The sequence below is a fragment of the Bombina bombina genome, chromosome 2 (assembly GCF_027579735.1).
Source record: "Bombina bombina isolate aBomBom1 chromosome 2, aBomBom1.pri, whole genome shotgun sequence".
In the NCBI taxonomy this organism is placed as follows: domain Eukaryota; kingdom Metazoa; phylum Chordata; class Amphibia; order Anura; family Bombinatoridae; genus Bombina; species Bombina bombina.
In genome coordinates this window covers 1,335,735,125-1,335,749,196 of record NC_069500.1, presented here as the reverse complement: position 1 = coordinate 1,335,749,196, position 14,072 = coordinate 1,335,735,125, and the positions used below count along the sequence as shown (strand labels likewise).

Sequence of the window (14,072 nt, the reverse complement as noted above, 5' to 3'; positions counted from 1 at the left end):
ATATATATATATATATATATATATATGTGTATCTATATATAATGTACCAAAATACCATCAGATATATGTAGAAATAAGTATTTGTGAATAAATAGAACATATTCTGTAAAGAACATTGGAAGGTGAAATATTAATATTTTCATGTCGTTTTAGCACATTTGGGAATATGCAATCTGATTTGTGTGCGATTAGAGTGTTTTATTGGGGAATGAGTAAAAGCGGTCAAAATATTCTAACTTCGGTGTTTGTGCGTATCGAGTTAGTGTACAAGCTAAAACCTTTTACTTTCAACTTGTAATACGTGCATTACCCGACGCGCACAAAAAAACAAAGTAAGCACATGAACGGGAGTGATAAATAGTGCTCCAGTCGTAATCTAGCCCACAGACAGGGCTGGGGCCAGCAAAGAACTAGTGGGAGCTAGCTGCTCCTTCAAAAAAGGTAACCAAGAGAATAAAGAAATAATTTGATAGTAGAAGTAAAATGGAAAGTTGTATAAAAATTTGGGGTTTTAAGACATTTTAATATATGTTTAAAAACAAATAAATAATATTAAATGTCTTCAGTGAGACTCAAGGCACAAAACTAACCTTTATTTCCATTGTTTGTGCCAAGCATTTGGAATATTTTTAATAACACTAAGGTGTAAAGAATAAATGTTTACTTTTTAAACAACCTGCTGCCGGTGCTCCTGATTTCCACTTTGATCCAACAAAACTAACCTCCCTATTTGTTATTATAACCTCTGTAGAATTTAGATGCATTTAGCAAACATTGACACTCATATACTGTATGCCTCTTGGGCCATATGTGTTCTGGGAAAATAGAACATTAAGCAATGACAATAGTGTCACATGGTCTACTTGGACCAGGTTTCTTCTCTGTCCTCAGCATGTAATAACATTACTGTCATGAAACTTTACTCTATGATAGACCAGGTGTCCATAGAAACATGATCCTATCTGTAAGCAGGTTCTGAGGAGTTAAGGGACGTTTCTGTGACATTTGTTAAGAATTCTTGTACATGTTTTAATTCATAAGACAAATACATTTGTGTAATTTATAAATGAAATGTACCGGGTGTTTTGCTGAAAGTCTTCCACTCACTGTTCCTGTCTGATTCCACGTAGGGGACACAAAACCCTAAATGAAACAAAATATTTGAGTTATTGAGTTGCATGACTAGAAAATGAGCTATATAAAAATATTTCTGAATAGAGTGTCATATGCTTTATGAACTGCTTCTGCTTATAGATTAAAAGTTAGCGGTTAGCAATTTATTTATCCAGGCAAAGGGTATATGTACTAAATAAATACAGAATAATCCAAAAATATAGTAGACAGAAGTGGAAGAGACATGGGGGCAGATTTATCAATGCTTCAACTGATAATACGCTGGAATTCCGCTTCAAATTAGATGCAAAGTTGATCCGCCTTAGTTAACAAAGCGTCAAGATAGTCAAATGCTGAAATGTGTGACGTAATATACACTCCCGCGATATCAATCCGACGGAGGTCGATGCTTGTGTTATTTGAGCAGAATACTGATCATCCGCTGTCATATTCAACTCTATTTGACCCTCTTGCCATTTTATCAAACATTCAACAGGTACGCTCGCGTCTATTCCAAAGCAGCGTACCTATCATTCAAACTGACACCCTTGAGGCCCTGAATGCCATAGAAATCAATGGGAGTCTGCAAACACAGAAAGCATATTAGATAATAAAAGAAAATAAGAAAGTTGATTAAAACAAAGCCAAATTGTGGGTTCCTGAGGAGGAGCACAGGTGTGTGGCCAGGTGCTGCACCTGTGCTGATCTTACCTTTCCCACAAGCTGCTGGCGAGATTCGCGCCTAAACCCTTTGACACTGGGCGGCTTGAAGCAAAAAACTACCGCTGCTGGAATCCCAATAGTGCCACAACAATGCACTAATGTTGCCTATAACAGGGACATATTATGGCTATTCACTGCTACACCAGTTTTTCATCTCACATTAACCTAACTGAGTACATAAGGTATCCTGCCTTAAACGCTAATTGATGATTATTAGGAGCCTGCCTAAGCTTAATACTTTTTGCCTCTGTCTTTGATACCGGGAACCTGCCTAAAAAATCGGAATTAAGGTAGAAAAAATCTGATTGGCTGATTGAATCAGCCAATCAGATTGAAGATCAATCCGATTGGCTGATCCAATCAGCCAATCAGATTGAGCTCGCATTCTATTGGCTGTTCCGATCAGCCAATAGAATGCGAGCTCAATCTGATTGGCTGATTCAATCAGCCAATCAGATTTTTCCTACCTTAATTCGGATTGGCTGATAGAATCCTATCAGCCAATCGGAATTGAAGGGACGCCATCTTGGATGACGTCCCTTAAAGGAGCCTTCATTCGTCGGTAGTCCGTCGGGAAAGAAGGATGTTCCGCGTTGGCGGAATGAAGATGGATCCTGAAGAAGAAGATTGAAGACCCCGCTTGGAAGATGACATCGCCCGGATCGAAGACTTCTTCAGCGCCGCTTGGAGGATCACTTCATCGGATGGAAGACTTCTTCAGCGCCGCTTGGAGGATCACTTCATCGGATGGAAGACTACTTCAGCGCCCCTTGGAGGATCACTTCTGCCGCTCCGGATCTCCACTTTGGTTCCATTGCTGCTCGGCTGAGTGAAGACGACTCAAGGTAGGATGATCTTCAGGGGGGTAGTGTTAGGTTTTTTTAAGGGGGGTTTGGGTTAGATTAGGGGTATGTGGGTGGTGGGTTTTAATGTTGGGGGGGTTGTATTTTTCTTTTACAGGCAAAAACATAATTTATGCTTACCTGATAAATTCCTTTCTTCTGTAGTGTGATCAGTCCACGGGTCATCATTACTTCTGGGATATTACTCCTCCCCAACAGGAAGTGCAAGAGGATTCACCCAGCAGAGCTGCATATAGCTCCTCCCCTCTACGTCACTCCCAGTCATTCGACCAAGGACCAACGAGAAAGGAAAAGCCAAGGGTGAAGTGGTGACTGGAGTATAAATTAAAAAATATTTACCTGCCTTAAAAACAGGGCGGGCCGTGGACTGATCACACTACAGAAGAAAGGAATTTATCAGGTAAGCATAAATTATGTTTTCTTCTGTTAAGTGTGATCAGTCCACGGGTCATCATTACTTCTGGGATACCAATACCAAAGCAAAAGTACACGGATGACGGGAGGGATAGGCAGGCTCTTTATACAGAAGGAACCACTGCCTGAAGAACCTTTCTCCCAAAAATAGCCTCCGATGAAGCAAAAGTGTCAAATTTGTAAAATTTGGAAAAAGTATGAAGCGAAGACCAAGTTGCAGCCTTGCAAATCTGTTCAACAGAGGCCTCATTCTTGAAGGCCCAAGTGGAAGCCACAGCTCTAGTAGAATGAGCTGTAATTCTTTCAGGAGGCTGCTGTCCAGCAGTCTCATAAGCTAAACGAATTATGCTACGAAGCCAAAAAGAAAGAGAGGTAGCGGAAGCTTTTTGACCTCTCCTCTGCCCAGAGTAAATGACAAACAGAGAAGACGTTTGTCGAAATTCCTTAGTTGCCTGTAAGTAAAATTTTAGAGCACGGACTACATCCAGGTTGTGCAGTAGACGTTCCTTCTTTGAAGAAGGATTTGGGCATAAAGAAGGAACAACAATCTCTTGATTGATATTCCTGTTAGTAACTACCTTAGGTAAGAACCCAGGTTTAGTACGCAGGACTACCTTATCCGAATGAAAAATCAAATAAGGAGAATCACAATGTAAGGCTGATAATTCAGAGACTCTTCGAGCCGAGGAAATAGCCATTAAAAATAGAACTTTCCAAGATAACAACTTTATATCAATGGAATGAAGGGGTTCAAACGGAACGCCCTGAAAAACATTAAGAACAAGGTTTAGACTCCATGGTGGAGCAACAGTTTTAAACACAGGCTTAATCCTGGTCAAAGCCTGACAAAAAGCCTGGACGTCAGGAACTTCTGACAGACGTTTGTGTAACAGAATGGACAGAGCTGAGATCTGTCCCTTTAATGAACTAGCAGATAAACCCTTTTCTAAACCTTCTTGTAGAAAAGACAATATCCTAGGAATCCTAACCTTACTCCAAGAGTAACCTTTGGATTCACACCAATATAGGTATTTACGCCATATCTTATGGTAAATCTTTCTGGTAACAGGTTTCCTAGCCTGTATTAAGGTATCAATAACTGACTCAGAAAACCCACGTCTTGATAAAATCAAGCGTTCAATTTCCAAGCAGTCAGCTTCAGAGAAGTTAGATTTTGATGTTTGAAGGGACCCTGTATCAGAAGGTCCTGTTTCAGAGGTAGAGACCAAGGTGGACAGGATGACATGTCCACCAGGTCTGCATACCAAGTCCTGCGTGGCCACGCAGGTGCTATTAGAATCACTGATGCTCTCTCTTGTTTGATTCTGGCAATCAATCGCGGAAGCAACGGGAAGGGTGGAAACACGTAAGCCATCCTGAAGTCCCAAGGTGCTGTCAGAGCATCTATCAGGACTGCTCCTGGATCCCTGGATCTGGACCCGTAACGAGGAAGCTTGGCGTTCTGTCGAGACGCCATGAGATCTATCTCTGGTTTGCCCCAACGTCGAAGTATTTGGGCAAAGACCTCCGGATGAAGTTCCCACTCCCCCGGATGAAAAGTCTGATGACTTAAGAAATCCGCCTCCCAGTTCTCCACTCCCGGGATGTGGATTGCTGACAGGTGGCAAGAGTGAGACTCTGCCCAGAGAATTATCTTTGATACTTCCATCATAGCTAGGGAGCTTCTTGTCCCTCCCTGATGGTTGATGTAAGCTACAGTCGTGATGTTGTCCGACTGAAACCTGATGAACCCCCGAGTTGTCAACTGGGGCCAAGCCAGGAGGGCATTGAGAACTGCTCTCAATTCCAGAATGTTTATTGGCAGGAGACTCTCCTCCTGACTCCATTGTCCCTGAGCCTTCAGAGAATTCCAGACGGCACCCCAACCTAGAAGGCTGGCGTCTGTTGTTACAATTGTCCAGTCTGGTCTGCTGAATGGCATCCCCCTGGACAGATGTGGCCGAGAAAGCCACCATAGAAGAGAATTTCTGGTCTCTTGATCCAGATTCAGAGAAGGGGATAAGTCTGAGTAATCCCCATTCCACTGACTTAGCATGCACAGTTGCAGTGGTCTGAGGTGTAAGCGTGCAAAGGGTACTATGTCCATTGCCGCTACCATTAAGCCGATTCCCTCCATGCATTGAGCCACTGACGGGTGTTGAATGGAATGAAGGGTGCGGCAAGCACTTTGAAGTCTTGTTAGCCTGTCCTCTGTCAGGTAAATCTTCATTTCTACAGAATCTATAAGAGTCCCCAGGAAGGGAACTCTTGTGAGTGGAACGAGTGAACTTTTCTTTTCGTTCACCTTCCATCCATGTGAACTTAGAAATGCCAGCACTAACTCTGTATGAGACTTGGCAGTTTGAAAGCTTGAAGCTTGTATCAGAATGTCGTCTAGGTATGGAGCTACCGAGATTCCCCGCGGTCTTAGTACCGCCAGAAGAGCACCCAGAACCTTTGTGAAGATTCTTGGAGCTGTAGCCAATCCGAATGGAAGAGCCACAAACTGGTAATGCCTGTCTAGGAAGGCAAACCTTAGGTACCGATAATGATCTTTGTGAATCGGTATGTGAAGGTAAGTATCTTTTAAATCTACAGTGGTCATGTACTGACCCTCTTGGATCATAGGTAAAATTGTCCGAATAGTCTCCATCTTGAACGATGGAACTCTTAGGAATTTGTTTAGGATCTTTAAGTCCAGGATTGGTCTGAAAGTTCCCTCTTTTTTGGGAATCACAAACAGATTTGAGTAAAACCCCTGTCCCTGTTCCGATCGTGGAACTGGATGGATTACTCCCATTAACAAGAGCTCTTGTACGCAGCGTAGAAACGCCTCTTTCTTTGTCTGGATTGTTGACAATCTTGACAGATGAAATCTCTCTCTTGGAGGAGAGTATTTGAAGTCCAGAAGGTATCCCTGAGATATTATCTCTAGCGCCCAGGGATCCTGAACATCTCTTGCCCAAGCCTGGGCGAAGAGAGAAAGTCTGCCCCCCACTAGATCCGATCCCGGATCGGGGGCCCTCAATTCATGCTGTCTTAGGGGCAGCAGCAGGTTTCCTAGTCTGCTTGCCCTTGTTCCAGGACTGGTTAGGTTTCCAGCCTTGTCTGTAGCGAGCAACAGCTCCTTCCTGTTTTGGTGCAGAGGAAGTTGATGCTGCTCCAGCTTTGAAATTACGAAAGGAACGAAAATTAGACTGTCTGAAGTTCTCCGTCCTCATGTTCTGCCACCTGTGACGCAGTGTCTGACATGGCCCTAATATTATCAGCGCACTCTGTTCTCACCCCAGAGTGATCACGCTTACCTCTTAGTTCTGGTAATTTAGCCAAAACCTCAGTCATAACAGTAGCCATATCCTGTAATGTGATTTGTAATGGCCGCCCAGATGTACTCGGCGCTACAATATCACGCACCTCCCTCTGAGCGGGAGATGTAGGTACTGACACGTGAGGCGAGTTAGTCGGCATAACTCTCCCCTCGTTGTTTGGTGAAATTTGTTCAATTTGTACAGATTGACTTTTATTTAAAGTAGCATCAATACAGTTAGTACATAAATTTCTATTGGGCTCCACTTTGGCATTGCAACAAATGACACAGGTATCATCCTCTGAATCAGACATGTTTAACACACTAGCAAATAAACTTGCAACTTGGAAATACAATTCAATTAGAATAATATTAAAACGTACTGTGCCTTTAAGAAGCACAGAAGATCTATGACAGTTGAAAATTAATAAATTGAAACAGTTATAGCCTCAATCCTTGTAAACAACACAACTTTAGCAAAGGTTTAATCCCATTAGCAAAGATAACAAATTCTGAAAGCAGGAAACAAATTACAGAATAAACGTTTTTTATCTCAGTCAAACTATAATTCTCACAGCTCTGCTGAGAGAAATTACCTCCCTCAAAATAAGTTTTGAAGACCCCTGAGCTCTGTAGAGATGAACCGGATCATGCAGGGAATACAATGAGTTGCTGACTGAAATATTTGATGCAGTAAAAGCGCCAAAAAAACGGCCCCTCCCCCTCACACACAGCAGTGAGGGAGAACAGAAACTGTCAGAAAAACAGATTAAGCAACTGTCAAGTGGAAAAATAGTGCCCAAACATTTATTCACTCAGTACCTCAGTAAATGAAAACGATTTTACATTCCAGCAAAAACGTTAAACATAATCTCTAGTTATTAAACAGCTTTATGTATTTCTTACAGTGTAATTCTAGTGAAGTATCATTCCCCAGAATACTGAAGTGTAAAGTATACATACATGACATTATATCGGTATGGCAGGATTTTCTCATCAATTCCATTGTCAGAAAATAAAAACTGCTACATACCTCTATGCAGATTCATCTGCCCGCTGTCCCCTGATCTGAAGTTTACCTCTCCTCAGATGGCCGAGAAACAGCAATATGATCTTAACTACTCCGGCTAAAATCATAACAAAAACTCTGGTAGATTCTTCTTCAAACTCTGCCAGAGAGATAATAACACACTCCGGTGCTATTTTAAAATAACAAACTTTTGATTGAAGATATAAAACTAAGTATAATCACCATAGTCCTCTCACACATCCTATCTAGTCGTTGGGTGCAAGAGAATGACTGGGAGTGACGTAGAGGGGAGGAGCTATATGCAGCTCTGCTGGGTGAATCCTCTTGCACTTCCTGTTGGGGAGGAGTAATATCCCAGAAGTAATGATGACCCGTGGACTGATCACACTTAACAGAAGAAAGAGCAGTTTTCTTTGGGGCATGCCCCGCCAAAGGCCCTTTTAAGGGCTGGTAAGGTAAAAGAGCTTTGAACTTTTTTAATTTAGAATAGGGTAGGGCATTTTTTTATTTTGGGGGGCTTTGTTATTTTATTAGGGGGCTTAGATTAGGTGTAAGTAGCTTAAAATTATTGTAATATTTTTTAAATGTTTGTAACTTATTTTTTTTATTTTTTGTAACTTAGCTTTTTTTATTTTTTGTACTTTAGTTAGTTTATGTAATTGTATTTAATTGTAGTTATTTGTAGTTAATTTATTTCATTAATTTAATGATAGTGTAGTGTTAGGTTTAATTGTAACTTAGGTTAGGATTTATTTTACAGGTAATTTTGTATTTCTTTTAGCTAGGTAGTTATTAAATAGTTAATAACTATTTAATAACTATTCTAACTAGCTAAAATAAATACAAAGTTACCTGTAAAATAAATATAAATCCTTAAGGCCTAGATTTGGAGTTCGGCGGTAGCCGTCAAAACCAGCGTTAGAGGCTCCTAACGCTGGTTTTGTCCGCCCGCTGGTATTTGGAGTCAGTGATTAAAGGGTCTAACGCTCACTTTTCAGCCGCGACTTTTCCATACCGCAGATCCCCCTACGCCATTTGCGTATCCTATCTTTTCAATGGGATCTTTCTAACGCCGGTATTTAGAGTCGTTTCTGAAGTGAGCGTTAGAGCTCTAACGACAAAATTCCAGCCGCCTGAAAATAGCAGGAGTTAAGAGCTTTCTGGCTAACGCCGGTTCATAAAGCTCTTAACTACTGTACCCTAAAGTACACTAACACCCATAAACTACCTATGTACCCCTAAACCGAGCTCCCCCCACATCGCCGCCACTCGATTTAAATTTTTAACCCCTAATCTGCCGACCGCCACCTACGTTATACTTATGTACCCCTAATCTGCTGCCCCTAACCCCGCCGACCCCTGTATTACATTTATTAACCCCTAACCTGCCCCCCACAACGTCGCCGCCAGCTACTTAAAATAATTAACCCCTAATCTTCCGACCGCAAAGCGCCGCCACCTACGTTATCCCTATGTACCCCTAATCTGCTACCCCTAACACCGCCGACCCCTATATTATATTTATTAACCCCTAATCTGCCCCCCTCAACGTCGCCGACACCTGCCTACACTTATTAACCCCTAATCTGCCGAGCGGACCTGAGCGCTACTATAATAAAGTTATTAACCCCTAACCCGCCTCACTAACCCTATCATAAATAGTATTAACCCCTAATCTGCCCTCCCTAACATCGCCGACACCTAACTTCAATTATTAACCCCTAATCTGACGACCGGAGCTCACCACTATTCTAATAAATTGATTAACCCCTAAAGCTAAGTCTAACCCTAACACTAACACCCCCCTAAATTAAATATAATTTTAATCTAACGAAATTAATTAACTCTTATTAAATAAATGATTCCTATTTAAAGCTAAATACTTACCTGTAAAATAAATCCTAATATAGCTACAATATAAATTATAATTATATTATAGCTATTTTAGGATTAATATTTATTTTACAGGCAACTTGGTATTTATTTTAACTAGGTACAATAGCTATTAAATAGTTAAGAACTATTTAATAGCTACCTAGTTAAAATAATAACAAATTTACCTGTAAAATAAATCCTAACCTAAGATATAATTAAACCTAACACTACCCTATCAATAAATTAATTAAATAAACTACCTACAATTACCTACAATTAACCTAACACTACACTATCAATAAATTAATTAAACACAATTCCTACAAATAAATACAATTAAATAAACTAGCTAAAGTACAAAAAATAAAAAAGAACTAAGTTACAAAAAATAATAAAATATTTACAAACATAAGAAAAATATTAAAACAATTTTAAACTAACTACACCTACTCTAAGCCCCCTAATAAAATAACAAAGCCCCCCAAAATAAAAAATTCCCTACCCTATTCTAAATTAAAAAAGTTACAAGCTCTTTTACCTTACCAGCCCTGAACAGGGCCCTTTGCGGGGCATGCCCCAAGGATTTCAGCTCTTTTGCCTGTAAAAAAAAAACATACCATACCCCCCCCCCAACATTACAACCCACCACCCACATACCCCTAATCTAACCCAAACCCCCCTTAAATAAACCTAACACTAAGCCCCTGAAGATCTTCCTACCTTGTCTTCACCATACCAGGTTCACCGATCCGTCCTGGCTCCAACATCTTCATCCAACCCAAGCGGGGGTTGGCGATCCATCATCCGGTGCTGAAGAGGTCCAGAAGAGGCTCCAAAGTCTTCCTCCTATTCGGCAAGAAGAGGACATCCGGACCGGCAAACATCTTCTCCAAGCGGCATCTTCAATCTTCTTCCATCCGGTGCGGAGCGGGTCCATCTTGAAGCAGGCGACGCGGATCCATCCTCTTCTTCCGTTGTCTCCCGACGAATGACGGTTCCTTTAAGGGACGTCATCCAAGATGGCGTCCCTCGAATTCCGATTAGCTGATAGGATTCTATCAGCCAATCGGAATTAAGGTAGGAATTTTCTGATTGGCTGATGGAATCAGCCAATCAGAATCAAGTTCAATCCGATTGGCTGATCCAATCAGCCAATCAGATTGAGCTCGCATTCTATTGGCTGATCGGAACAGCCAATAGAATGCGAGCTCAATCTGATTGGCTGATTGGATCAGCCAATCGGATTGAACTTGATTCTGATTGGCTGATTCCATCAGCCAATCAGAAAATTCCTACCTTAATTCCGATTGGCTGATAGAATCCTATCAGCCAATCGGAATTCGAGGGACGCCATCTTGGATGACGTCCCTTAAAGGAACCGTCATTCGTCGGGAGACAACGGAAGAAGAGGATGGATCCGCGTCGCCTGCTTCAAGATGGACCCGCTCCGCACCGGATGGAAGAAGATTGAAGATGCCGCTTGGAGAAGATGTTTGCCGGTCCGGATGTCCTCTTCTTGCCGGATAGGAGGAAGACTTTGGAGCCTCTTCTGGACCTCTTCAGCACCGGATGATGGATCGCCAACCCCCGCTTGGGTTGGATGAAGATGTTGGAGCCAGGACGGATCGGTGAACCTGGTATGGTGAAGACAAGGTAGGAAGATCTTCAGGGGCTTAGTGTTAGGTTTATTTAAGGGGGGTTTGGGTTAGATTAGGGGTATGTGGGTGGTGGGTTGTAATGTTGGGGGGGGGTATGGTATGTTTTTTTTTACAGGCAAAAGAGCTGAAATCCTTGGGGCATGCCCCGCAAAGGGCCCTGTTCAGGGCTGGTAAGGTAAAAGAGCTTGTAACTTTTTTAATTTAGAATAGGGTAGGGAATTTTTTATTTTGGGGGGCTTTGTTATTTTATTAGGGGGCTTAGAGTAGGTGTAATTAGTTTAAAATTGTTGTAATATTTTTCTTATGTTTGTAAATATTTTATTATTTTTTGTAACTTAGTTCTTTTTTATTTTTTGTACTTTAGCTAGTTTATTTAATTGTATTTATTTGTAGCAATTGTGTTTAATTAATTTATTGATAGTGTAGTGTTAGGTTAATTGTAGGTAATTGTAGGTAGTTTATTTAATTAATTTATTGATAGGGTAGTGTTAGGTTTAATTATATTTTAGGTTAGGATTTATTTTACAGGTAAATTTGTTATTATTTTAACTAGGTAGCTATTAAATAGTTCTTAACTATTTAATAGCTATTGTACCTGGTTAAAATAATTAAAAAGTTGCCTGTAAAATAAATATTAATCCTAAAATAGCTATAATATAATTATAATTTATATTGTAGCTATATTAGGATTTATTTTACAGGTAAGTATTTAGCTTTAAATAGGAATAAGTTATTTAATAAGAGTTAATTTATTTCGTTAGATGTAAATTATATTTAACTTAGGGGGGTGTTAGTATTAGGGTTAGACTTAGCTTTAGGGGTTAATACATTTATTATAGTAGCGGTGAGGTCCGCTCGGCAGATTAGGGGTTAATAATTGAAGTTAGGTGTCGGCGATGTTAGGGAGGGCAGATTAGGGGTTAATACTATTTATGATAGGGTTAGTGAGGCGGATTAGGGGTTAATAACTTTATTATAGTAGCGCTCAGGTCCGCTCGGCAGATTAGGAGTTAATAAGTGTAGGCAGGTGTCGGCGACGTTGAGGGGGGCAGATTAGGGGTTAATAAATATAATATAGGGGTCGGCGATGTTAGGGCAGCAGATTAGGGGTACATAGGGATAACGTAGGTTGCGGCGGTTTACGGAGCGGCAGATTAGGGGTTAAAAAAAATATGCAGGTGTCAGCGATAGCGGGGGCGGCAGATTAGGGGTTAATAAGTGTAAGGTTAGGGGTGTTTAGACTCGGGGTACATGTTAGAGTGTTAGGTGCAGACGTAGGAAGTGTTTCCCCATAGGAAACAATGGGGCTGCGTTAGGAGCTGAACGCTGCTTTTTTGCAGGTGTTAGGTTTTTTTTCAGCTCAAACAGCCCCATTGTTTCCTATGGGAGAATCGTGCACGAGCACGTTTTTGAGGCCGGCCACGTCCGTAAGCAACTCTGGTATCGAGAGTTGCATTTGCGGTAAAAATGCTCTACGCTCCTTTTTTGGAGCCTAACGCAGCATTTGTTTAAACTCTCGATACCAGAGTTAAATTTATGGTGCGGCCAGAAAAAAGCCCGCGGAGCGTTAACAGCCCTTTTACCGCCGAACTCCAAATCTAGGCCTAAGATAGCTACAATGTAATTATTAATTATATTGTAGCTATCTTAGGGTTTATTTTACAGGTAAGTATTAAGTTTTAAATAGGAATAATTTATTAAAGTATAGTGTAGTGTTAGGTGTAATTGTAACTTAGGTTAGGATTTATTTTACAGGTAATTTTCTCTTTATTTTAGCTAGGTAACTATTAAATAGTTAATAACTATTTAATAGCTATTGTACCTAGTTAAAATAAATTGAAAGTTGCCTGTAAAATAAAAATAGCTACAATATAATTAATTATAAAGATAGATACAATATAATTATTATTTATATTGTAGCTATATTAGGGTTTATTTTAAAGGTAAGTATTTAGTTTTAAATAGGATTCATTTATTTAATAAGAGAAATATTATTTAGATTTATTTAATTAATATTTAAGTTAGGGGGGTGTTAGGGTTAGACTTAGGTTTAGGGGTTAATCATTTTATTACAGTGGCGGCGGTGTAGTGGGGGGCAGGATAGGGGTTAATAAATGTATTATAGGTGGCGACGGTGTAGGGGGGGCAGATTAGGGGTTAATAAGTTTAATATAGGTTGCGGCGGGGTCCTGGAGCGGCGGTTTAGGGGTTAAACTATTTATTTAGTTGCGGTGAGGTGCGGGATAAGCAGGATAGGGGTTAATAACTTTATTATAGAGGGCGACGGTATAGGGGGGGCAGGATAGGGGTTACTAGGTTTAATGTAGGTTGTGGCGGTGTCCGGGAGCGGCGGTTTAGGGGTTAATACATTTATAAGAGTTGCGGCGGGGTATAGGAGCGGCGGTTTAGGGGTTACTAACTTTATTTAGTTGCGGGGGGCTCCGGTATAGGGGGTAGAACAGTGTAGTTTAGTGTGGGTGCTTAGTGACAGGCTAGCAAAAAAGCTGTAAAAAAGCCGAAGAGCAGCGAGATCAGATGAGTAATAACTCTCACAGTCCGCTGCTCATCGCCCCATACTTGGTGCGCGGCTTTTTGACAGCTTTTTTGATAACTTAGGCGAATTTTTGCAGGTCCGCGGCGATGTGAGGCGAGCTTAGGCGGGCGTATTGGGCCGGCGAAGGCAGGAAAAGTAGACGAATTGATAACTACCCCCCAAAGTGTAATATTATTGACAATGATTTTAATAATCAAATGTTTTATTCAATATAATCTTAAGCTGATAGCTCAAAGGGATAGTCTACCTAGCAATAAACTGTCATGAATCAGATACAGCAGAAATTAAAATCACCTCTTTACTGTCATGCTAATTTCAGTGTTTTTCTTCCTTCTCTTGAATTTCATTTTCATTAAGAAATGTCATCTTATATTTCAGCCCATTTTTTAACACCTGTTTAGGAGTAGTGTTTAAAACCAGACTGCAATCAGGAAGTGATACACAGGTGCAGAAAGAAAACTGACTCAGCTTTTAAAAATATCCATTGTTTGCAAATAAATACATATGATACCCTGATTACATGTTATATTTACAA

The 14,072-nt window shown here is 40.6% G+C and overlaps 1 protein-coding gene across 1 annotated transcript in view; it reads right to left on the bottom strand.

The window, feature by feature from the left end:
- POLN (DNA polymerase nu) overlaps positions 1 to 14,072 on the bottom strand; it is a 587,345-nt gene that overhangs the window by 198,171 nt on the left and 375,102 nt on the right. The window contains exon 17 of the mRNA XM_053700310.1: positions 1,078 to 1,143. Within this exon, the coding sequence (XP_053556285.1) occupies positions 1,078 to 1,143 (66 nt within the window). The remainder of the gene's footprint in view (positions 1 to 1,077; positions 1,144 to 14,072) is intronic.